Source organism: Tamandua tetradactyla, chromosome 24, assembly GCF_023851605.1.
Source record: "Tamandua tetradactyla isolate mTamTet1 chromosome 24, mTamTet1.pri, whole genome shotgun sequence".
In the NCBI taxonomy this organism is placed as follows: Eukaryota; Metazoa; Chordata; class Mammalia; order Pilosa; family Myrmecophagidae; genus Tamandua; species Tamandua tetradactyla.
In genome coordinates this window covers 47,946,548-47,973,604 of record NC_135350.1, presented here as the reverse complement: position 1 = coordinate 47,973,604, position 27,057 = coordinate 47,946,548, and the positions used below count along the sequence as shown (strand labels likewise).

The following is a 27,057-nucleotide window of genomic DNA, read 5'->3' as shown; positions in this document are numbered from 1 at the left end:
ATTTTTGCTTTAAAAAAAAATACTGCCATGTCCAGAGCAAGGATCAAATCTCTACTCCTAAATGTCGGTGATTTTCTTTCAATGGTAAGATCGGGGGTGATATGCTTATCTTTAGCATCTATGTTTTCTACAACAATCATGTATTACTCTTTTTTTTATTAATTAAAAAGTTAACTAACAGAACATTTAGAAATCATTCCATTCTACATATACAATCAGTAATTCTTAATATCATCACATAGTTGCATATTCATCATTTCTTAGTACATTTGCATCGATTTAGAAAAAGAAATAAAAAGACAACAGAATAAGAAATAAAACGATAATAGAGAGAAAAAAAAACACCTATACCTCACATGCAGCTTCATTCAATGTTTTAACATAATTACATTACAATTAGGTAATATTGTGCTGTCCATTTCTGAGTTTTTGTATCCAGTCCTGTTGCACAGCCTGTATCCCTTCAGCTCCAATTACCCATTATCTTACCCTATTTCTATCTCCTGATGGTCTCTGTTACCAATGACACATTCCAAGTTTATTCTCTAATGTCGGTTCATATCAGTGAGACCATACAGTATTTGTCCTTTAGTTTTTGGTTAGTCTCACTCAGCATAATGTTCTCTAGATCCATCCATGTTATTACATGCTTTGTAAGTTTATTCTGTCTTAGAGCTGCATAATATTCCATTGTATGTATATACCACAGTTTGTTTAGCCACTCGTCTGTTGATGGACATTTTAGCTGTTTCCATCTCTTTGCAATTGTAAATAATGCTGCTATAAACATTGGTGTGCAAATGTCCGTTTGTGTCTTTGCCCTTAAGTCCTCTGAGTAGATACCTAGCAATGGTATTGCTGGGTCATATGGCAATTCTATATTCAGCTTTTTGAGGAACCGCCAAACTGCCTTCCACAATGGTTGCACCATTTAACATTCCCACCAACAGTGGATAAGTGTGCCTCTTTCTCCACATCCTCTCCAGCACTTGTCATTTTCTGTTTTGTTGATAATGGTCATTCTGGTGGATGTGAGATGATATCTCATTGTGGTTTTGCTTTGCATTTCTCTAATGGCCAGGGACATTGAGCCTCTCTTCATGTGCCTTTTGGCTGTTTGTATTTCCTCTTCTGAGAAGTGTCTGTTCAAGTCTTTTTTTTCCATTTTGTAATTGGATTGGCTGTCTTTTTGTTGTTGAGTTGAACAATCTCTTTATAAATTCTGGATACTAGACCTTTATCTGATATGTCGTTTCCAAATATTGTCTCCCATTGTGTAGGCTGTCTTTTTACTTTCTTGATGAAGTTCTTTGATGCACAAAAGTGTTTAATTTTGAGGAGCTCCCATTTATTTCTTTCTTTCTTCAGTGCTCTTGCTTTAGGTGTAAGGTCCATAAGATCGCCTCCAATGATAAGATTCATAAGATATCTCCCTACATTTTCCTCTAACTGTTTTATGGTCTTAGACCTAATGTTTAGATCTTTGATCCATTTTGAGTTAACTTTTGTATAGGGTGTGAGAGGGTCCTCTTTCATTCTTTTGCATATGGATATCCAGTTCTCTAGGCACCGTTTATTGAAGAGACTGTTCTGTCCCAGGTGAGTTGGCTTGACTGCCTTATCAAAGATCAAATGTCCATAGATGAAAGGGTCTATATCTGAGCACTCTATTCAATTCCATTGGTCGATATATCTATCTTTATGCCAGTACCATGCTGTTTTGACAACTGTGGCTTCATAATATGCCTTAAAGTCAGGCAGCGTGAGACCTCCAGCTTTGTTTTTTTTCCTCAAGATGTTTTTAGCAATTCGGGGCACCCTGCCCTTCCAGATAAATTTGCTTATTGGATTTTCTATTTCTGAAAAATAAGTTGTTGGGATTTTGATTGGTATTGTGTTGAATCTGTAAATCAATTTCGGTAGAATTGACATCTTAACTATATTTAGTCTTCCCATCCATGAATATGGTATGCCCTTCCATCTATTTAGGTCTTCTGTGATTTCTTTTAACAGTTTTTTGTAGTTTTCTTTGTATAGGTTTTTTGTCTCTTTAGTTAAATTTATTCCTAGGTATTTTATTCTTTTAGTTGCAATTGTAAATGGAATTCATTTCTTGATTTCCCCCTCAGCTTGTTCATTGCTAGTGTATAGGAACACTACAGATTTTTGAATGTTGATCTTGTAACCTGCTACTTTGCTGTACTCGTTTATTAGCTCTAGTAGTTTTGCTGTGGATTTTTCAGGGTTTTTGACGTATAGTATCATATCATCTGCAAACAGTGAGAGTTTTACTTCTTCCTTTCCAATTTTGATGCCTTGTATTTCTTTTTCTTGTCTAATTGCTCTGGCTAGAACTTCCAACACGATGTTGAATAACAGTGGTGATAGTGGACATCCTTGTCTTGTTCCTGATCTCACGGGGAAAGTTTTCAGTTTTTCCCCATTGAGGATGATATTAGCTGTGGGTTTTTCATATATTCCCTCTATCATTTTAAGGAAGTTCCCTTGTATTCCTATCCTTTGAAGTGTTTTCAGCAGGAAAGGATGTTGAATCTTGTCGAATGCCTTCTCTGCATCAATTGAGATGATCATGTGATTTTTCTGCTTTGATTTGTTGATATGGTGTATTACATTAATTGATTTTCTTATGTTGAAGCATCCTTGCATACCTGGGATGAATCCTACTTGGTCATGATGTATAATTCTTTTAATGTGTCGCTGGATTCGATTTGCTAGAATGTTGTTGAGGATTTTTGCATCTATATTCATTAGAGAGATTGGTCTGTAGTTTTCTTTTTGTGTAATATCTTTGCCTGGTTTTGGTATGAGGGTGATGTTGGCTTCTTAGAATGAATTAGGCAGCTTTCCCTCCACTTCAGTTTTTTTGAAGAGTTTGAGCAGGGTTGGTACTAATTCTTTCTGGAATGTTTGGTAGAATTCACGTGTGAAGGCGTCTGGTCCTGGACTTTTGTTTTTGGGAAGCTGTTGAATGACTGATTCAATTTCTTTACTTGTGATTGGTTTGTTGAGGTCATCTGTTTCTTCTTGAGTCAAAGTTGGTTGTTCATGCTTTTCTAGGAACTTGTCCATTTCATCTACATTGTTGTATTTATTAGCATAAAGTTGTTCATAGTATCCTGTTATTACCTCCTTTATTTCTGTGGGGTCAGTGGTTATGTCTCCTCTTCCATTTCTGATCTTATTTATTTGCCTCCTCTCTCTTCTTCTTTTTGTCAGTCTTGCTAAGGGCCCATCAATCTTGTTGATTTTCTCATAGAACCAACTTCTGGTCTTACTGATTTTCTCTATTGTTTTTATGCTCTCAATTTCATTTATTTCTGCTTTAATCTTTGTTATTTCTTTCCTTTTGCTTGCTTTGGGATTAGTTTGCTGTTCTTTCTCCAGTTCTTCCAAGTGGACAGTTAATTCCTGCATTTTTGCCTTTTCTTCTTTTCTGATAAAGGCATTTAGGGCAATAAATTTCCCTCTTAGCACTGCCTTTGCTGCGTCCCATAGGTTTTGATATGTTGTGTTTTCATTTTCATTCACCTCGAGATATTTACTAATTTCTCATGTAATTTCTTCCTTGACCCACTGGTTGTTTAAGAGTGTGTTGTTGAGCCTCCAGGTATTTGTGAATTTTCTGGCACTCTGCCTATTGTTGATTTCCAACTTCATTCCTTTATGATCTGAGAAAGTGTTCTGTATGATTTCAGTCTTTTTAAATTTGTTGAGACTTGCTTTGTGACCCAGCATATGGTCTATCTTTGAGAATTATCCATGAGCACTTGATAAGAAGGTGTATCCTGCTGTTGTGGGGTGTAATGTCCTATAAATGTCTGTTAAGTCTAGCTCATTTATTGTAATATTCAAATTCTCTGTTTCTTTATTGATCCTCTGTCTGGATGTTCTGTCCATTGATGAGAGTGGGGAATTGAAGTCTCCAACTATTATGGTAGATGTGTCTATTTCCCTGTTCAGTGTTTGCAGTGTATTCCTCACGTATTTTGGGGCATTCTGGTTCGGTGCATAAATATTTATGATTGTTATGTTTTCTTGTTTAATTGTTCCTTTTATTAGTAGATAGTGTCCTTCTTTGTCTCTTTTAACTGTTTTACATTTGAAGTCTAATTTGTTGGATATTAGTATAGCCACTCCTGCTCTTTTCTGGTTGTTATTTGCATGAAATATCTTTTCCCAACCTTTCGCTTTCAACCTATGTTTATCTTTGGGTCTAAGATGTGTTTCCTGTAGACAGCATATAGAGGAATCCTGTTTTTTAATCCATTCTGCCAATCTATGTCTTTTGATTGGGGAATTCAGTCCATTAATATTTAGTGTTATTACTGTTTGGGTAATACTTTCCTCTACCATTTTGCCTTTTATATTATATATATCATATCTAATTTTCCTTCTTTCTACACTCTTCTCCACACCTCTCTCTTCTGTCTTTTCGTATCTGACTGTAGTGCTCCCTTTAGTATTTCTTGCAGAGCTGGTCTCTTGGTCACAAATTCTCTCAGTGACTTTTTGTCTGAAAATGTTTTAATTTCTCCCTCATTTTTGAAGGACAATTTTGCTGGATATAGAAATCTTGGTTGGCAGTTTTTCTCTTTTAGTAATTTAAATATATCATCCCACTGTTTTCTTGCCTCCATGGTTTCTGCTGAGAAATCTACACATAGTCTTATTGGGTTTTCCTTGTATGTGATGGATTGTTTTTCTCTTGCTGCTTTCAAGATCCTCTCTTTCTCTTTGACCTCTGACATTCTAACTAGTAAGTGTCTTGGAGGACGCCTATTTGGGTCTATTCTCTTTGGGGTGTGCTGCACTTCTTGGATCTGTAGTTTTAAGTCTTTCATAAGAGTTGGGAAATTTTCAGTAATAATTTCTTCCATTAGTTTTTCTCCTCCTTTTCCCTTCTCTTCTTCTTCTGGGACACTCAGAACACGTATATTTGTTTGCTTCATATTATCATTCAATTCCCTGAGGCCCTGCTCAAATTTTTCCATTCTTTTCCCTATAGTTTCTGTTTCTTTTTGGATTTAAGATGGTCCATCCTCCAGTTCACTAATTCTAGCCTCTGTCTCTTTAAATCTACCATTTTAGGTTTCCATTGTTTTTTTCATCTCTTCTACTGTATCTTTCATTCCCATACGTTCTGTGATTTGTTTTTTCAGACTTTCCATTTCTTTTTTTTGTTCATTCCTTGCCTTCTTCATGTCCTCCCTTAATTGATTGATTTGGTTTTTGAAGAGGTTTTCCATTTCTGTTCGTATATTCAGAATTAGTTGTTTCAGCTCCTGTATCTCATTTGAACTATTGGTTTGTTCCTTTGACTGGGCCATATCTTCGATTTTCCTGGTGTGATTTGTTATTTTTTGCTGGCCTCTGGACATTTAATTACCTTAATTAGTTTATTCTGGAGATTGCTTTCTTATCCTGCCCAGTATGTGGCGCTTGTCTGTCTATGGGTCCCACCAGCAAAATATGTTGTGGCTCCTTTAACTTTGGAAGGCTCTCCCTGCTGGGGGCGTGGTGGAGACAGAGGAAAGGTTGTAGGCTGGTTTTAATGGCTTCAAATTGCGAAGCCCTGGGATCTGAATTCCATGAGAGAGGGATTCCACCTGAGTTGCGTTTCACCCTTCCCGTGGGGAAGTTTCAGGTGGTAGACAGCCCTGAAAGCAGCCTGTTTCTGTGCCCGGGGCAGTTACAGCCTGTGCAATTCTGGCGCCGAGTCCAGATGCAACCAAGCCTCCGCAGAAACAGCCCCAGAAGGTTCCACTTCGTCCCCTTTCCTCCCTTTCAGTCAGCCCAATAGACGACTTTCGCCTTGATCAGTTTCACCTGAGCTGGGGGCCCACTTCTAGCAGTCAGAATTTGTGTGTTAATGCCACTATTGGTGTTTGGTTGGACCCAGTCCCTGCCACTGTTGGAGACTCTTTCCTTTCCTTCTGGGAAGCCACCTGTGGGGGAGGGACGCCGGTCGCCGGCCGCTGCGGCTTGGGAAAGTGCACGCGGCTCGGGAAACTCACTGTTGCGGAGTCTCGCAGCCGGTCCAGCTGGTCCAGACTGGGGTACGCTGTGTGTCCGTTCTCTGTCGTGACTCTGGGAGCTGTTCTGTACTGTTTCTGGTTATTTAGTAGTTGCTCTGGAGGACGAACTAAAATGTGCGCACCTTACTAAGCCGCCATCTTGGCCCCTCCCATGTATTACTTTTTAAAGAAGAAAAAATAGGGTGAAATTGACAGCACCCATTTTGTTTTGGGATGGGTGGCCAGGCACCCAGCTTTCCAATTGTCAGACTTTTCATTTCTGAATCCTAGGTCAGGAAACAGAAATAGTATGTATTATTATTTTTTCTTAACCAACTTTCAGATGGGTCTAAGATTTTCTTTTCCAATCCAAGTCTATGTGTCTGATTGAAATTTCTTATAGTGTTTGGAAAATTATGGGTTCTGGAAATAAGGATGCTGTTAAGTACTAATGCTTGGCATTAGGTGCAGCTTTATCCTCTGTGTCCTTTCAGGGCATCATTTTGGGAGGAAAAAAGTTGTGTTAGAGTTGGTAAGTCAAGATTCCATTTTAAACCAAATCCTCTGTGATAGTTAATTGAATGTGTCCACTTAGCTCGATTATGGTGTCCATTTGTTTGGTCAAGCAAGCACTGGTATGCTTGTTACTATGAAGATATTTCATGGATTTAAATCATTAGTCAACAAATTGTATCTCTGACTGATTACATCTGCAATCAACAAGGGAGATTGCCTTCAGCAATGAGAGAGGTCTCATCCAATCAGCTGAAGGCCTTAAAGAGAGAAAGGATAATTTCAGCAGTTAGAGAGAAGAATTTCTCTCTCTACTCCGGTCAGCTTCTCCTGGGGAATTCAATATCACTTTCATCGAGTTTCCGACTTGTGATCCGACCTATGGATTTCGAACTCGCTATGGTCTCGTGAGCCAATTCCGATAATAAATATTTTAATATTTACAAATCTATATCTATTTATATATAGATTATATGTATATATATGTATCAGTACTAACACACCCGCATATATAATCTCTGGATGTTCTTTTCTCTGGAGAATCCTGACTAATACAGGTCTCGAGAGGTTTAGCTCCTGGGATAATCTTGCACATTGTACCTCCCTCAGGCTAGTAGTTTTGCTTTTAAATAGGATTATTCCAGTGGTACAAACTTGTCATAATGGAGAAAGGACTTGTAATTTTATCAGTTAGAGCATGGTAATGGTAGGTGGGGCAATCACCGTCAACTTTCTACTTCTTTTTTCAGTAGATCATACCATTTGTTGCAATATAGATTAGTGTAGGTAAGTGCAGAACTCTCTAAATTACTTTGTGTAGCCCAGGTAAGCAAGGCACTCAGGAATTCCTAAGGCACTCAGGAATTTACAATTCACTTAAAGCACAAGATAAATATAGCAACTTTTTGTTTTTACTCTGTTGATCTCGAGGGAATTATATTCTTATAAAAATACACATTCTTACAGAGCTGAGTTGAGAGTCCTTCCCAGAAGCTCATTTTTAGTAATATATTTAAGAGAATACACATTCAAATTATCTCATTTTTGGAAACCAAATCCAAAATATACATTGCTTTTTTCTAATAAATATTAATTCCGCTAGGGGGAGCTATTTGCTCAGTTTTGTGTTGGGAATGGTGAAAGGGAAATGTACCAAGCAGGGTTCTGGTCAAAAACATGGCAAATGTTTCTGGGCCTCCCAAGGCTGATTTTTCCACTGTAAAGTACTGAATTCTATGTAGAATTCAGTATTTGCTTTTTAATGTTTAACAAAGAAAGTAGCAAGTTTTCTTAGATTTATAGTCTCTAAAAATGTTGTGGTTTTTCTGTGTTTGAACAGACCCTTTAAAATAGCCACTATGGATTGAATATTAATCAGGAATCCTATATTTTCTCATTTGATTCTGTTAGCTCCTTCATTCACCAGTGATATATTAATTAAGAGTCTTTAGCAAAAATTATATGTTGTTTTCACTGTATTTCAGACTCTAATATTTTAGTTAAGGTGATAATATAAGACTATTATTAATATGTAAACATTTTTAAGTAATAGTTTAGTGATTTCATGTAAAATGATACCTCTTCAAATTTTGGGGAAATGATATTCTTTTTTGAATATAACATGCAAATGACAAAAATGTGTGAGGCAATTCCTAAAGTATCTGAAATATAAAAGGCCTAAAAAATTGTGGGGGAATTTGTTATTCAATTTGAAGCTTTTTTTCCCTGTATTCCTACTACCCTGTTTTTATTGGTACCAACATCATATGTAAATAATATATTACTAGTTAAATAGGGAATTCGTCTGTTCCTCTTTATTTTGTATTTGAAGATGTAATGCTCTGTGTCATCAGTTAATTGAGTTTAAGGAAGTAAGTCTCTGAAATGTTGAATAGTCTAAAAGAAGCCCAGTTTTCTTTTTGTGCCATTGTTTTTTTAAAAAAGTCTTTTATGAGCACTTATGGTCTCTTATTTTATTGTTTTAAAGATGCTCTATTAAGTGTATACATCTGTTCTCATAGATTAAGTAAAAACACAACAGACTTTTGTCCTCTATCCTCTTAGAGAAAAGTTAGTGATTGATATTTTATTCTCATTTCAGTTTATATCTATGGGAATGGGACTACCAGTTCAGATGGACGTGTGTATTGTTAGAAAGAATTCTAATTTTTCATAGTTTATAGATTTTGTCTCATTTTGAAGTAATAAATTTAATTTTGCCATTTAAACAGTTACTTAGTGTACACTGGATAAAAAATAAGATGCTTTATTCACCCACAAATCTAACAATTGGTTTTCTGTTTAGGACGAAAGTCTCGCCCGCCAGTTGGTGGAGCTAGGCTACCGAGGGACTGGAGAGGTGGTGAAAAGGGAAGATTTTGAAGCAAGGAAGGCAGCTATAGAGATTGCAAGCCTGGCTGAAAGAACTCAGAAAAAGTAAGTGTCCAGTTCCAAACCTAGATTTTGTATTTCATTCTAGAGTTTCTGGAAGAGTCCCGTGTAGTTGACATTATTGGAATTTGGAAACATTTGCAGAAGCAAATAGAACTTGGAATATTCCGAACATGTGTTCTGCAGATCAGGAATGGAAGAATTGTAATCTGTTTGCAATAAAGCCACAGGCAACTTTGAGCTACTAATTTAAGAAATATAAATACCAGAATATGGTCAGAATCCTAATAAAATCCTGTTAAAAGTAATTCAATATTATTGGTTTTATGCATTTATGCACTCAATTATGAGTGACTTTTGTTCCAGCATTCTTTGTATTTTTGAAGTTTATAAATCTTTGGCATCATGTATGTTCTCACATTTTTCAAGCTTTCATTCATTCAATTCCATTCATGAACACTGGCTTTTGTTAATGTGACTAATATATGGTTATATAGCATATGAATCTAATTAAAAATGTTAAAGACAAAGGGATGTACACCTGAAGTGAATTGCACTAAGTTAATGACAGTGTTAAAAGGACTTGATGAAGTAATCATCTACTTAGTTTTTTAAAAATGAATGATTAAATTGTAGATGTTGGTATATCCCGTAATCATGTGTAGAAATTCCCGTATATTTATTATTAGAAAATAACATTTGGTGGTGGAATGTGAGTTGATCTGGGGAATGTACAATTTTAATAGATAATTCTTGTTGTTACTGTGTTTCAGAACAACAGAATATTGGAATTTATCATAATGATATTCAGTAATATATTAGTTTTCTGTTGCAGTGGCAAATTATCACCAACTTAATTGCTTTTAACAACACAATTTTATTATCTTATAGTCTGTACATCAGAAGTCTGGGTACAGCGCGGCTCAGATGAGCTTTTCTGCTCAATTTATCACAGGGCTGAAATCCATGCGCTGGCTGGACTGACTACTTGTCTGGAGACTTTGAGAGTGAATCTGTTTCCAAGCTCACCCAAGTTTTTGCCCGCATTCAGTTCCTTGTGATTATAGGATGGAGACGATCCCTGTTTCTTTGTTGGTTGTCAGCTGGTTGCTGGTCTTTGTTCCTAGAGCCTGTGCACAGTCCTTCTCAGGGTTTTCAAATAGCGCACTTCCAGCCACAATGGGTAGAGTCCCTCTCGCACGCCTCATTTCTCCAGCTTCCCCCTCTGCACCATCGTCTTTCTTACCAGCAGTCGGAGAAAAATCTCTCCTTTCAATAGCTCATTAAAAGTTTGGTCCCATCTAGCTAATCCAGAACAACCTCCCTATTTTAAAACCTGCAACCTTAATTACAACTTCAATGTCCCTTTTCCCATACAACGTAACATATTTATAGGTTCTAGGGATGTCTAGGGCGTGGATATCTTCGGGAGGCCGTTCTACCTAGCATAGGTCAAAAATTTACTGCACTCAAAATTACTCACTTTCAACTTCTGTTCTTAAAAAATGAAATGAGAATGATATCTTTATGTTTTGTTTGTTAACTTTTTTTTTAATTAATAAAAAAGTTAAAAAAAATGAGATGATGTGAATTGTAGGTGAACAATTTAATGTGTCTTTTATAAAGTTTCAGGAGGAGTATTCACTATCTGTGAGTATCAGAATAATTGTCTACCAGTCAGGAGAAGTGCTCAGATATTTTGTGAGACTTTATAGTTTTATTAGCAATATAACCTACTTTATTTCAAGAGGGGTTGGTCATGTTTAAAGTATAAGTTCCATCAGTGACACATGTCTATCCTTATGTTTGAGGATCAAAGTGGGTATTTCCTCTATGCAAGGTCTTTAACTGGCCAGAGCTGGAAGTCATCAGGTTACTTAAGTGCCATCATGGGAAGCTAATCCCCACCCTGAGCTGCTAGATTGGAAGGCTTTTTTTTTTTATCTGCAGATTGCTTCTGGTGGCTTTTTTAATGGGATGGGCTCCATATGTTCTCCCTTGCCCCGTGAGAACCACTTTGCTCCCTCCCTTCCTGGTCCAAGTAGATTCAACAGTAGTACCAGCAGAGGGTGTCTTAGAGTCGCATTTGTCCTGGTCCTTTATTTGCTAGAGAACCACTGAGAAAATATGCATGGAAATCTGACCACATGCCAACTGGTACCAACTCAGAAACACTTCTTTCAGATTATCTTATTTTAATTTCTCTAATATGAAGGTGAGCAACTCCAAACAGATCATTGTCCCTTGGTCTAGCAGTCACAGAGGACCCATTTCAAGAACTGCTGAGATCTAGAAATATGTTAGTTAGTCATAATATGTCCACAGGACAAAGAGACTAGAGAGAAGAAAATTAAAGATATTCAGAGGGGGAATTTTGTTGATGGGATGTCTTAGAGAAAGGTAAAAGATGAAAAAAGTAATTGGGGCTTTTATTCAACTAATTTATTTCATGAATATCCATACATAGCCATACTGCATTAGGAACTATGCAAGGTTCTGGGGATATAATAGAGCATATGACAGTACCTCCCTTTGAGGGGAGAGGGTTATAGAATGAGTGCTAATCAGAACAGAACTTCATTTTAGGGTGATAACAATGTTTTCGAATTAATGGTAATGGTTGAACAACTTTATGAATAAACTAAAAATCATTGATTGAATCAGACACTTAAAAAATCAAATACTGAAAAAGCAGACACATTTATGGTATGTGAATTTTATCTCGATTAAAGAAAGACAGTTGCAACAGAGGAAGATAAATGCTGTCATAGGTGCTATGGAAACACACTGAAGTAGTTCTCAATCAAAATGAGAAGTGAAGGGGTGTAAAAATCAGGGTAAGCTCTCCCTGAGGCATGACTGCTTAAGTTGATGTTTAAAGGATAGGTAGGAGTTAATCAGGCAAAGAAGGGTGTGAAGATGGACACATCCACTTTGCCTCAATTCTATGATAAATTCACCTTCTTGACAAGTCATTCTTCCATCCTCTTTGTCTTAATATTTACCTGTTCCTCTGCTAAGACATTGTGTTCCTTAAAATTGTACCAGCTTATTTCTTACACTCCACATTTATTGGATTGGCAGAAGGTGGGCAAGTTTCTGCATTCTCCCAGCTCACTCAACCTTTGTTTCAGAACCATCTCTGCTCCACTATCATGTAAATATCTCTCTTCTACTAAGATTCATGCCAGCTAGCTTTAGTATCCACAAAGTTGAGGCTATAAAGACTGAGAGGAAAGGGGTAGAAATAGTTTAAGTGGTGGCACTCTTTTTTTAGGACAGAGTATTTTCTCCTTCAGGTGCTGGCCATGATGTTTACTGAGGCAGATACAAGCTTAAGCTTCAGATAATTTCCCTTTGTAGTATAAAGTTCACCTGAGCTCCATGGGTGGTAAAGAGATGGTGGCTCAGACTGAGAATCGGGTTCCTGGTTTCTAGTTAGTGATAACAACTCAGTCATCCTTCAGGCTGAACAATCTCTTGGATGAGCTTGAAAGATCATTAGCCTCCTCACTTTGGATCAGCTTGTCTTTTTAGGATGAGTTAGACTCTCTTAAGACTGGTTCCAGAATAATGACCTTATTTTACTGAAACACAGCACATGAAATGTGGATGGATAAAGTAAATGGTAGTCCTGGTTGAGCTGGTAATTGTATTGGTTAGCCGTTGCCACCTTTTTACTTTTTTGACGACTTTGTAATTCAGATCCTGAATGTACAGGGATCCCGATAATCTTTTCTTTCTTTTCTTTTTTTCCTTGATGACCCAGGAAAATGCTCTTGTGCCCTTTTATCTTCAGATACATCTGGAATTAAATTTAAAACCTGGGCAAGTCATTAATCTATATCATATTAGTCAACCTAGTCAAATATCAAGTGTCAGTTTTTACATTTTGGTGTGTTTGGACTTGTCTTGCTCAGTTTGTGCTTTATTTTTATTAGAGAAGTTGTAAGTTTATAGAAAAATCATTCAGAAAATACAGTTACCATGTTACCCCCCATTATTAACACTTTGCATTAGTGTGGTACTTTGTTATAAATGATGAACAAATCTTTTTGTAATTATATTATTAACTAGAGTCCATAGTTTACCTTAGGTTTCACTGTGTTGTACAGATCTGTTTTTAAAAAATTTCATTCTAGTAACCTATGTACACCCTAAAATTTCCCCTTATACTCAAATTCACATATAAAATTCAGTGGTGCTACTTGCATTCACAATGTTGTATTACCATCACTACCATCCATTACCAAAACTTTTCCGTAACCCCCCAAATAAATTCTGTCCAATTAAGCATTATCTTCTTTATCACCACCCTGGCCCCTGGTAACCTGTATTCTAATTTCTGACTCTGTACATTTGTTTGTTCTAATTATTTCATATCAGTGAGATAATATAATATTTGTCCTTTTGTGTCTGGCTTATTCCACTCAAAATGGTGTCTTCAAGGTTCATCTATATTGTTGCTTGTATCAGAACTTCATTCCTTTTTATGGCTGAATGATATGCCGTTGTATGTGTAAAGCACATTTTGTTTATCCACTCATCTTTTGATGGACACTTTGATTTAACAACTTGGAATAATTCCGTGAACATCAGTGTACAAATATATGTTCAAGTCCCTACTTTCAATTATTTTAAGTATATACCTAAAAGTCGGATATCTGATCGTACGGTAATTCCGTACTTTCTGAGGAACTGGCAACCAGTTTTCCATAGAATTTCCACCATTTTACATCCCCCCAACAATAAACGACTGTTCTTATTTCTCCACATCTTCCCCAATGCATGCTCTTTTCTGCTTTCAGTAGTACCCGTCCTAGTGGGTACTAGAAAGATGTCTCATTATGATTTTGATTTGCATTTCCCTAATGGCTCATGCTGTTGAGCATCATTTCCTGTGCCTTTTAGCCATTTGGATATCATCTTTGGAGAAATGTCTATTAAAGCTTTTTGCCAATTTTAAAAATTGGGTATGTTGTTGAGTTGAAGGATTTTTAATATTCTGGATATTAAACCATTTTTGAGTATGTAGTTTACAAATATTTCTTTCATCCTGGACTTTGTCCTTTTTTCTTATCTTTTATTTTGAAAAACTTCAAACTTACAGTAAAGTACAAAAATAATACATAAATATTACATAGAACTCCAGTATACCCCCTCACCTAGAGACCTAGGTTTACCAGCTTTTAGCATTTTATGATGTTTATTATATAACTTTATCACCTGTCTATCTGCTCTATCTCAATATATGAGAGCATGTTGTATACATCATGCTCCTCTAACACTTGACACTTCCAGGTACATTTCCTGAGAAGAAGAACACTCACTAAGTCACCTTAGGTGCATCCGTCAAGTTCAAGAAATTTAATGTTAATAGAAAACACACAATCCATATTCCAATATTTTCAGTTGTCCCAATTACATCCTTTTTTCTGGGTTGTTGGTTGCGTTTGGACTTGCATGCTGTTCTGTGATGCCAACAGTTTTTCATCTTGATGACATCCCATTTATATTCTTTATCTGTTGTTGCTTGTGCTTTATGTATAAAGCCTTAAAAACCATTGCTTAATACAAGTTCATGAAGATGTTTCCCCAAGATTTTTTTCTAGGAGTTTTCTAGTTTCAATTCTTATATTTAGGTCTTTGATCCATTTGGAGCTAATTTTTTTAATGTGGATTGAGGGAGAGGTCCACCTTCATTCTTTTGCATATGGACATACAGTTTTGCCAGCACCAGTTGTTGAAGAGATCTTTCTTTCTGGAGCGGGTTTGGCACCCGTGTCAAAAATCACATGGTCACAGATGTACAGGTTTATTTCTGAACACTCAATTCAATTCCACTGGTCTATATGTCTGTCCTTATGCCATACTATATTGCTTTGATAACTATAGCATTGTAATAAGATGACTGAGGCGGTTGAGATCTTACCCTTCTCAGGCTAGAGGTGCTACATTTGCCTGTGCTCATCTAAAATCCAGTAAGGGAGTACCAAGCGGTGTTTAAGTGAGTCACCTGAGTTCAACACGTGTTCTCCCTTCCATTCTGTAAAAGCAGCCTCACCACCTCCTGCTGATCAGCATTAGCTACTTTTCACAAGACGATTACCCCTCTTCTTGCTTGTTGGTTCATGGGCACAAGGAGCACAAAGTGTCCAGGTGGCAGCCATAATTTGTAGTTCAATAGAACCCTTGTGTTTCTTGGTGACAGTGTCTTAGAGGATGGCACCTTGTCCTTAAAGGATATTGCTTCTACACTGTCACTTTAACTGTGCTTTTAGCAGACTGTTCCACTTTCAGGCAGACAACTTTTGGATAGAATGGTATGTGACATAAAACCAGGAGATCCCATGGTCTTGTGCCCACTCCCACATCATAATTTTTTTTTTTTTTTGCTGTCAAGTGAATTTTCACATAGACAAAAGGACTTAGCCAGTTGATGTCATTCAGTCTTTGCCAGTAGCCTTCTCAAGGTTGGCATCATATCACATAAAAAAGATGTGAAGTTACACAAAGGCCCAATAGCATGTACTCCCTCTTACAACTGTCTGGCCTCACTGGTCCTTATGATGACTATAAGCCCCTGGCTGCTGGGTGTTAAGCTATCATTTGGCACTGTTGCATCGAGGTACTATTATTCATTTCTCTCATTGAATGAAGGTCTGGGGCAAATTATTCTATTTTCAGTCCTGGCCTGCAGAGGAGAGCCACCTCTGAACTTCTTAGTGATTCTGGTGCTAATCTGGCCAGTATATTTCTGATAGCTTTGGTGGGTGAGGATTCTCTGTTTCTTTCCATAGACCATAATTCTCTGGTATGTCTTCTCTGGTATGTTATTCTAACATGTCTATTTTCCTGAACCCTTTAATCTCTTCCTCAAAAATTTTTTTCTGCAATTCAGGTATTATAGCTGCACTCAGCGTAGGCCATAGCTTTTTCCAAGTTTCTTGGAACCACTTGCCGGGATTTCCCTGGAGAACAGGGGAGAAGAAGGGGTGCTGCACAGAATTAAGAAATGACAGACACAAGAAGTTAGTTAAGTGGGGTCAGGGGACTCAAGCTCATCTCCTGGTGTCCCGAATAAACTGACATCCACATATTTATTGTGTTCTCACATGGAAACTGCTTTAAGGAGTATAAATCAAAGCAAGATTATTTTTGAATATCTGTCATGCCTGCAAAGCTACAAAGTTTGGGTCACAGTTCCTGCCCCAGAAACTTTATTTCTTATCAGAGTGCTCTCTTTTCAGATCTCTTTGGGCTCTTGAGTCAGCATCCTTGAGAACATCTGCTTCAGCAGTTTACCACATTAGCAGGGCATGGCGTGCCTATGCCCCATGTCCGCAGTCAGCCCTGAGAGCACTTGCTTCTGCAGTTCACCACATCAGCAGGGCACAGCATGCCTATGCCCCATGTCCTCACCTGTCAGCCAATCGCTCGAGCCTTCCGAGAGCTGACTCCAACAACCACTCTAGAAGTGAGTTTGTGTGATTTCCTGGAGTTACTTACCAGAATGCCCCAAGTCAATGAACTCTGCTCATACAGTCTTATTTTCCGGCTTCCCGGCTGAGTACCCCTCTGGCCCTTGCTGGCATATGCTGTTTAGGTCTTGCCGCTCCTTTTCTCCCTCGTCACACCTGACATGTCTGGCTGTGGCTTAACTTCTGTTATAGGCCTCATGGCCCGAAGTGGACGTGGGGACAGCTCCTGTAGTTGGTTCATATTGTCTCATGGGAACAAGTTCTCTGTCTTTTCTCGTTGCATTGGGGAAAAGGGAGGGTGCTAGCTCTTTTTTTCCCCCAGTTTCTCTCCAAGTTTATAGTATTATGAAAGTGCTATAACAGCAATACCATCAACAGATGCATTCTGCTTTTTATACAGTACTTCATATTTTACAGAACATTTTTCCATTCATTATTTTCATTTAATTCTCACACATGCACACAATACGGATGATAGCTTTTAATGTAGAAGAGTGGGCTACTGCTTCAGGCAGAAGATTCAGAGGTCTGAGGAATGAAATTCTTCAGGAACATTTACTCTGATGTCCCCATCCTCTTTGTCAAGAACCTAGGTTTTCTTAACTAGAGCTTTGATTTTGTTCTATCAAGTCTGCCTCTGCTGAGTGTCTGATTTTCTCTGGACTTTGCCACTGTGACTGTGAAATGCTGGGCTTGACCTTCATTTTGTTCTGCTTGCTGGCTGCATGAAATGAGATTTTGTTTTGATACTAGACAAATACACTCTCTAGCTCTTGTATTTTGTTTCAGTTGTTGGTTACTTGTTGATACATTATCAACCTATAGGTTATTAATTGAATTTAGCAACAACTATCTACTTCCATTGTTCTCATATTTATCATTCCCCTCCTACATTTCAAATGACTGAATCATCTTTTTTTTAGCAGAGCATTCCCCTCCAATGGCATGGCATCACAGGTCACCGCAGGTTAACATTTAATACTTGGACCACCACCTTGTGCCAAGGCTGTCTGCCTGCCACTCACCTCTAGGAATGGGGACCTCATTACTAAAGGCTGATTAAAATAGTGTCCCTCGGATCACTTTTTGTACACATGTACTGATGCATATTTGCAGGAATTTCTCTTGAGTAAAATGTTGAGGTTTTAATTGCTGATCCTAGCATATGTAGCCATTTGATTTTAAAAATAAGACCAAAAACTTTTCCAAAGATCATATATAATCTATATGCCCATTGGCAGTGGATGAAAGAAGTTCTTTATTTATTTCCTCTCCAACACGTGATGGTTTCACATTTCTTAATTTTGTGTCAGGTATATGGATATAAATCATAGCTTGTTTTGGTCTTGATTTGCATTTCTAGTGAGATTATCTCTTCATATATTTAATGACCATTTGCATTTCATCATGTTTGAAATGTTTGTTCATGTATTTCACATTTATCTGTTTGCTTGTTTTCTTCCTTATTGTTTTGATGGAATTTTAAAGTATCTCATCCTGATACTATTCTATAATGAGTTATATGTTCTAAGAGAATGTTCTCCAATTTGTAACTTTCATTTTCACTTCCTTTATAATGTCTTTTGATGAAGAGGAAATCTTAATTTTATATATTCAAATTTATCACTTGTTTTCTATTAATAATTATTTTCTGCGTCTTGCTTAAGAAAACTTTCCCTGCCCTATCATCAGAAAGATATTCAACTATATTTGCTTCTAAATATTTTAAAATTTTGTTTTTGACATTTAAGTCCTTTATGCAAGGAGGGTAGTAGAGATTCAATTATTTTTGTTTCCATGTAGATAAGATAACTATTTGTTTTCCAGTTCCATTTTTGAAGAGTCCTATCTTTCCCCATTAGTTTAACATGTCACCTCTGTTTAATGTGGTGTATCTTTTTGGACTTTCCATTTAATTTCATTGGCTAGTTTGTGTGTTTCAATCCAATATTATGTCCCTCTTAATTATTATAACTTCACAATAAATTGAATTGTTTTGTCAGATTTCAAGAAAAATATTGGATCTAATTGGAATAGTGTCTACTTTTTAGGTCAATTTGAGAGAGAATTAGCATTATAAAGGTACTGGGTTTTTGTATCTATGAACATTGGATGCATCTTTATTTATTTAGACCCTTTTAAACCTCCTTTGGTGAAGTTTTATAACTTTTTCTTCACAAGTCTTACAATTTTGAACTAGATTTCTTCTGAAGTAATTTATAATATACCATAAAAGTGCCCTAAACATCCCATTCTGGTTGTTTATAGCTTGGTACAGATATAGAATAAGTTTCTTATATTGATCTTATCTATTTTCTTATACTGTTACATTATTTCTTATAATTTGTTTTTTAAGAATTAAATAAGTTAATACTTAATAAGTATGCTGGTTTGAAAGGAAGTGTGCCCTCTAAGAAAAGCCATGTTTTAATATAAGTCCCATTTCATAAGGTAGAATAATCTCTATTCAACACTGTATGTTTGAAACTGTGATTGGATCATCTGCCTGGTTGATGTGATTTAGTCAAGAATGGTTGTTAAACTGGGTCAGGGGATGACATGTCTCCACCCTTTTGAGTGGGTCTTGATTAGTTTCTGAAGTCCTATAAAAGAGGAAATATTTTGGAGAAGGAGAGATTCAGAGAGAGCAGAGAATACTGCAGCACTACGAAGCAGAGTCCACAAGCCAGCGACCTTTGGAGATGAAGAAGGAAAATGCCTCCCGGTGAGCTTCATGAAACAGGAAGCCAGGAGAGAAAGTAGCAGATGACGCTGTTTGCCATGTGCCCTTCCAGCCAAGAGAGAAACTGTGAGTGTGTTCACCATGTGCCTTTCCAGATGAGAGAGGAACCCTGAACTTCATCGGCCTTCTTGAACCAGGGTATCTTTCCCTGGATGCCTTAGATTGGACATTTTGATAGACTTGTTTTAATTGGGACATTTTCTCAGCCTTAGAACTGTAAACCAGCAACTCATTAAACTCTCCCTTTTAAAAGCCATTCCGTTTCTGGTATATTGCATTCTGGCAGCCAGCAAACTAGAACAACAAGCATTTTAGTTTTAAGTGTCTGACACTTAAAATGTGCTCAATCATATCAGCTATTCTTATTATCAGTTCAGTAATGCAGGTACAAAGTGAAAATGTCTCTAACTCAGGTAGCCCATGTGGAACTAAAATATGATGAGTTACCCAGTAAGTGGATATTGATGCGTTATGATAAAATCAAGCCTTTGTCCTCAAATAAACATTTCCTCCTAAACTCTTATCACTATACTCATCCCTGGTATTCTGGTGCAGCTAAAATCAAAATGTTTTCCATTAATCTTTTATTCCTCTGATACCACTGAGTTTCTCATCTGGTCTTTGACAACTCTATTTACAGGGATCTTGTCTGGAAGGACTACTGATTTAGAAACAACTGAAGATTTTCTTGTTTTCTAAGTTCCCTGAGTATGAGACCAGATCCATGACAACTGAGTGCATTCTAATAAATCCTTAGATTCTTAAAATTAGGGTCATGAGGGACTAATTTAATCATGGAGGTGGGAAGTCCAGTGCTGGAGTGGTAGAAGGTAAAGTCTTGAGCAGAAGAGTTCTTTGTTATGGCAATATTAGGTACAAATGATTAGCAGAACATATGGAAAATCTTTAAAATAAATTAACATTATAGAAATAGATTCAGAATTAAAACTGAACTTCTATATTTGTTGAACTGTTTTTACCAAGTTCCAATGTTATCACTTTTTGTTTTGTACTTTATTTAATTTATATATTTTTCTCTCTTTGTGTGTATATGTCTTTGTATCTCAATGTTAGATATATAAACTTTCATGGGAGTGGATTATTTGATAGTAGATTGATCCAATTGAGGACATTTTCAGTATACTATAATGAAAATTATTATTGGTAATGTAGCTATCATTTGCTGATACATACTAAGCACTTTGTATGTTTTAACTTGTTTAATGTTCATAGCCACCTAGATATAAGTACTTTTGTTTATATTTCACAGATAGAGAAACTAATTGAGGTATGCAGATTTTATTAATCCAAGTTTATACAATGAATAAGTGGCAGAAGCAAGACAGAAACCTTTGTAGTTTGGTGTCAGAACTTGGCTTCTTTACTACCATATTCTTTTGCTTAATATAATAAGTAATGGCATTAAATGTCATATCTTCTGAACATAACCTCTTTCTTATATATTGTTCTATATATTTTCAACCATATAAGTAGTGTGACCAAGCCAATGCTAAGGTAGAATCATATGTACCAAGTACCGCCTGATAATATTGGATTTGTGAAAGAATGGCATGAAATGTAAGTTTATCTTTATCAGAAACAAACTAACCTGTTTCATTCACTCTTAAGTAGCAAGTTGGGCAGTGGAGCTTTTTGATGACTTAACATTCATGTCCTTAATATGTTGACTTTAACACAATATTAAATTAGTTTTGAAAAGCTGCAGGTGTGTTTGGGTAGCTTTCCTCTCAAAGTAGTGAATTTGTAACATTAACAAAACTGTTTTTACACCTGGATTTGGACAGTGATAATGAACTTTCTCAGCCTAAGAACGAATTGGGACTCCTTTTCACATTTTTTTCTGTGCTTTTAAAACATTTTAATTCTAAATAGTTTGGAAAAGCTCACAGCAATAAATAAATAAAATTGGTTTACATAGGTGCTAGAAAACATTTCCTTTTAATGTGATTGTTGCTCTTTGTAACAATAATTTTCACGCAGAAGGGGCTGGAGTATAGGAAATAATTTGCTTATAAATTCCAAGGTTGTTATCTGTAAATTTAAAATGTTGCTCTTGGTTTGAATTCTTTTCCTCTTTTTAAAATATTAACTGATAGTTTTAACATTATTTATATGTGAACATTAAGCTTATTCCTGACATAGGTTCTTTGTACTGGCTATTTTTTTCTGCTTGGGAAGTTCTTCTGCCTGATAGATCATTTATGACTGGTTCCTTCTTGTCATTTAGATACCAATCTATATGTCATCTCTTAGTAGAGGTCTCATCAGACAGCCATCCTAAACTAGCCACCCAGCAGTCACTTGCTTGCTACAACATTGCCCTATTTTATTTTTCTTTGAAGTCTTATCTGATATATTTTTGTCTATTTTGATTTGTCTATATGTGCAATATCTTTCTCCTCAATTGCATATACGTGCCTCATGAGCAGACATTTTTTCTCTCTTGGTCACCACTATCTCATCAGAGTCAATCACAGTGCCTGGTATATAGTAGGTTATCAAATTCTGGCTGAAAAAATGACTTTTTGATTTAGGACTTGAAGGTGTCTGTTGCTTTATGTGTTAAGAATGAAGTAGCAGTGAGGTGGTTTGTCACTCCCTTTTTGCAAAACTAATGTTTATTCAGCATTGACAAAGGAAACTCAGGTTTGACACCCATGGCCTAAACTAAAAATTAAGTGATTTAACTCATGTAGTTTGAATCTATATTATTTAAAAACAGTTCACCTTACCTAAATCGTCATGTATCTTACTGAAAATCATTTCTATTGTGCCGTTACATCCTTATGTAAAATTGCTCTAAATGAGATTGCTTGATCAAAGTTTATGCAGTTTTACATTCCATCACTAAGCTGTCCCCCAGAAAAAGGCACATCTCAATCTTTCAAAGGTGTAAACTTGAGGTGAAACTTCTGCATGAGAATTTGCCTTTCAGTTAATTCTGTAGCTCATTCCATTTCCCTAAAATCCTGCTGTGGTATGTCAGCTATGTTGGCAGGTGATATTGCCTAATGGTAAAAATGATCCCTGATGGTAAAGTGCACTTGGATAGTAATAGCTCATAGGAAGATACACTTTTGGGCTTTCCTGAGTGTGGTGACTCTTGTAAACGCGTCCCCTTAAAGGATTCTGGACGTCATACTGGAGTTGTTATGCTAGCTTTGGACCTCTGCGGTGCATGAGGCTTTGGAATTTGGGTAGATTCTGTGTCAGCCACTTGTGGGTCTTATTTCCTTTTACCTGAGCCGCAAAGATTCCTACAGAAAAGAAACACCTGAGGCTGCCCTACTAGCGGTATATGGTTTGTGTCTTTAACCTTCTGAGTAGTTTGATGGCAAGTGTAGCCTATGGTAATCTTGGGAATCAGTGTTTAGTTGAACCTTAGAAAATCTATGATGGGTGTTTTAGTTTGCTAGGCTGCTGAAAACAGTATACCAGGAAATCATTTGGCTTGAACAATGGAAATTTTTTTTGCTTATGATTAGAGCCTGGGAATATGTTCAAACTAAGGCATCCTCAAGGTAATGCTTTCTTCGTGAAGACTGGAAATCCTTGGTTTCCCTGGCATATGGCAAGGCACATGGCAGTCTGCTGGTCTCTCCTTTCTTTTCCAGGGTTCCTTGCTTTCAGCTTCTTGCTTCTGTGGCTTTTTTTCCCTCTCTCTTTCTGTATTCATCCCATTTATAAAGACCTCCAGTAAAAGGGTTAAGACCCACCCTGGGCTATGCTTTAACTGAAGTAACCTCATCGAAAGGTCATTTTTACAATAGGTTTACACCCAGAGGAATGAGTTATCTATAAGAACATGGTTTTCTGAGGTACATACACTGTCAAACCACCAAAGAAGGCTTTCTAAAACTCTGACTCTAAGCTCTGTTTAGTATGACAAAATCCTTGTTTAATTTTGATATTTTAAATATTATTCGTAGGGATGTTATATTCTTTTGATTTCCTCATCATGAAATGGGAATGATAATACTGTTTCCATTAAGTTTTTGAGTTTTTCACAGCTTGTTGGGTCATTTAAATGTATAATCTACTCCATCGCAGAATGTATTTTGTGCATATGACAGATTCTTTAATATTTTTAAATTTAAAGAATAGTAAGGAAAAAGGACAAAAATGCATTCAGTAAATGCTTGTATATTTATAAAGGGCTATTAAGTTTCTCATGTTAGTATATTGAAGTCCTTCTGCAAACTTTTAATTAGTAGTCCTGTTTCAAATATGTCAATCAGTCATTCAATTTATTCATGGAATATGAATTTAAGACTGGACTTATTTCTAAGTTTCATTAGACTTAATACACTTTAATAAATTTCTGAGTAGCACATTATTTTACTTCATTATAGAGCCTGTCTTCAGCTCCTAAAAAAGTATTTAGATATAACTCTTAGTATAGTTATTAGATATAGCCCTGACAATACTTATGAATGAGACCAACTCACATTATTTTATTAGCTCGCACAAAACTGTGACATAATGGATATTATTTTTTTTTAATTTTACATACCCATCAGGGTGTGCCATATCTTACCTGAGAAAAAAGTAATATTACACATACACAAGACCTTAAAGGAATGAGTTTAGATAGACATAGGAATGTCAGTATATCAATTTAGGGTAGGTTCAACCTTCAGAGTATTTAATGAACTTTGTACATTTTTTCCCAAGATGTCAAAACAGTATTTAGTCAGCTTTGTACATTTGCTTCCAACGTGTTTAAAGGCCTAGTTCTACAGAAATAGGTCAACAAGCCTTAGGTTAGAATGATATAATAGTGGTTGTTTTCTTCTAAGTTTTGTATTTCCCAGTGGATGTCAGATTTACTCTTTATCCATTTATAATGCAAACAGTATTAGATATCATTCATATTTATCAGGTAAAGAAAAACTTTTCAAACTCCGATACTTGTGAAACCCTTCACAATATTACTATGCACTTGTTGACTATATGTTATGTTTAGGCTATAAATAAGTATCATCTCACGTGGTTTCCACAGTAACCTTGAAACATTATTGTTCTCATCTCCATTGTATAAACAATTGTACTGAGGCACAGAGAGGCTATACTATCTTACTCAAGGTTAAACAGCTGGTAGGTGGCTGAGATCTGCATGATCCAAAGTTTGTGTAGTACCACATCTATGCAGTCTTATAGGGGAAAATATAAACAAGAATAGCCAAACTTTTTATTACCCTCAGTTAATTATTCTTAAAAACAGGGTTATGTTTTTTTTTTTTTTTTTTTTTTGCTGCTTAGTGATAGGGCAACAAGGCTAACTAAATTGCTATATCATTAAATTGCAATACAATAGAGAAAATACAGTTTTTCATTTGTGTACTATGTCAATTAATGGAAATAAAAATTAAAATAATAAAAACAGAGCACAAAATAATCAAACATACAGAGTACAGCCCTGCCTCCTCTCACCTGAGGTGTATGAGTTTTCTATTGCCATGAAAATTCTACGTGACAAACAACTCCAAAATGTAGTGGATTAAAATTATAACAACCATTTATTCAGTTCAAAAGTGTGTGGATTGACTGAATTCTGCTGCTGTGGACCTGGCTCAGATGATCTTGGCTAGGTTTGTTGCCTGGTCTTCGGTCAGCTGGAGGGTTGCCTGGGATAACTCAGCTCTGCTCCATGTGACTTCTTAACCTCTATCAGACTAGCTTGAGCTTGTTCTCCTGACAGGGTCAGGGGTCTAAAGGAGAGCAGCCTGGGCTTAGAACTGGCACACTTGCATCTGTATTATTTTATTCACCAAAGCAAATCACAAGGCAGCCCAGATCCAAGGAATGGAGAAATAGACTGTACTTCTTGAGAGAAATCACAAACATGTACTAGTTTATAGATACAGGGAAGGGTGTATGAAAAATCAAAGCCATTTTTTTTGCAATTATAAATTAAACTGCATCCTGAATGTGATGTGTTTGACATTCATTTGCTTTGCCTTTTATATATTTTATTGTATCTATATGTGTTCTTTGTTGTTGAAAAATCGTCACACACAGTCATTCTATATATAGTATGCAATCAATGGCTCACAATATCATCACATAGTTGTGTATTCATCACCATGATCATTTTTTAGAACATTTGCATCACTCTAGAAGAAGAAATAAAAAGAAAAAAGAAAAAACTCATACATACTGTATTAGTTAGGGTTCTCTAGAGAAACAGAATCAATAGGGAACACTTGCAAATATAAAATGTATAAAAGTGTCTCATGTGACATCAGGAATGCAGAGTCCAAAATCCTCAGGGCAGGCGGTGAAGCCGACGACTCCGACAGAAAGTCTGGATGAACTTCACAGGAGAGGCTTACCAGCCGAAGCAGGAATGGGGCCTGTCTCCTCTGAATCCTCCTTAAAAGGCTTCCCGTGATTAGATTAAGCATCACTCATTGTAGAAGACACTCCCTTTGGCTGATTACAAATGGAATGTAATCATTTGTAATGATCATTTGTAGTGATCAGCTGACATGATCATGATCTAATTCTATGAAATGTCCTCAGACAGGGCAGCACTTGCCCCACCAGATAAACAGGTACCACAACTTGGCCAAGTTGACACATGTCCCTAACCATGACAGTCCACCCCTTGTCAACTTGGCAGCTATATATATGTATCACCTTAAACTACACTTAATTTCCAAATAAAAAAAATAAAACACGCATTTTTTTAAACCTGACAATACTCAACTGTCCTGCATATACTGGAAACACATTAAATCTCTCCAGAATAGGGTGGAAATCCTTGGGCAACATTCATTCTTAAACTTGATATCTTACAACTTAAATAATATAAGATGAAAAAAAAAGCATTACAGACCTCGTTTCTGTAACTGATCATGTGGTCGAAGTTCATATTTGTCACTACCTTCTTCCACTACCCATTCCATGTTCCCTTTACCCTCAGCAAGCAAGCATTTCAGCTGGCCATGGTTCTTTGCCTGGTGGGGTGACCCAAACCTTCATTCCTGAAGTTTCAGAGCCATTGGTAGTCCTGCCTGGATTGCATTGTTGCAGTTTTCCATTCATTTTAATCACAGGGCATGGTAGTACTAAAAGACACCGTAGGGGATCTCCTATATTCCAAGAAAACTCTTCTTTACATCCATTATGTAGTTCCAGTCCTACTTGCTCCTGATAGTCAGGGTCAATTACCCTAGACAATAATGTAATCCCTTTCTTGACTTGTTGATCCAGTGGCATAAATAGCCCAAAGTGACCAGGTGGCAGTCTTAACTTCCAGTTTAGTGGAATCATTGTTGTTTCTCCTGGAGGGAGCATACCCTGTTTTGGAACTAAAACCTGGAGACCAGCAGAGCTCAGGGTAAAAGGGACAGGAAGCAAAAATTTTCCTAGTGGATCACTAGGGGTAATAGTGAGTGGTACCACACCCCTTTCCACCCCTTGGTTCCTGGACCCATGGATTCTGGCTATGGGAGAAACAGTACCATACAGCAGATACTGATTCAGAGCATACACAGCTTCCTGGAGAACATCATCCCAGCCTTTCAAGGTATTGCCACCTAGTTGGCAAAGTAATTGAGTTTTTAAAAGGCCATTCCACTGTTCTATCAATCCAACTGCTTCTGGATGATGGGGAACATGGTAAGACCAGAGAATTCCATGAGCATGTGCCCATTCCCATACTTCATTTGCTGTGAAGTGTGTTTCTTGATCCGAAGCAATGCTATGTGGAATACCATGACTGGATAAGGCATTCTGTAAGCCCATGGATGGTAGTTTTGGCAGAAGCATTGCGTGCAGGGAAAGCAAACCCATATCCAGAATATGTGTCTATTCCAGTTAGAACAAATCGCTGCCCCTTTCATGAAGGGAGTGGTCCAATGTAATC

At 36.8% G+C, this 27,057-nt stretch overlaps 1 protein-coding gene across 3 annotated transcripts in view; it reads left to right on the top strand.

Annotated features, from left to right (window-relative positions):
• The window catches only part of CFAP299 (cilia and flagella associated protein 299), an 857,410-nt gene that overhangs the window by 32,373 nt on the left and 797,980 nt on the right, over positions 1-27,057 (top strand). For all 3 annotated transcript variants that reach the window (XM_077143042.1, XM_077143040.1, XM_077143041.1), the window contains exon 2: positions 8,854-8,984. In XM_077143042.1, coding sequence (XP_076999157.1) covers positions 8,854-8,984 — 131 coding nt within the window. The remainder of the gene's footprint in view (positions 1-8,853; positions 8,985-27,057) is intronic.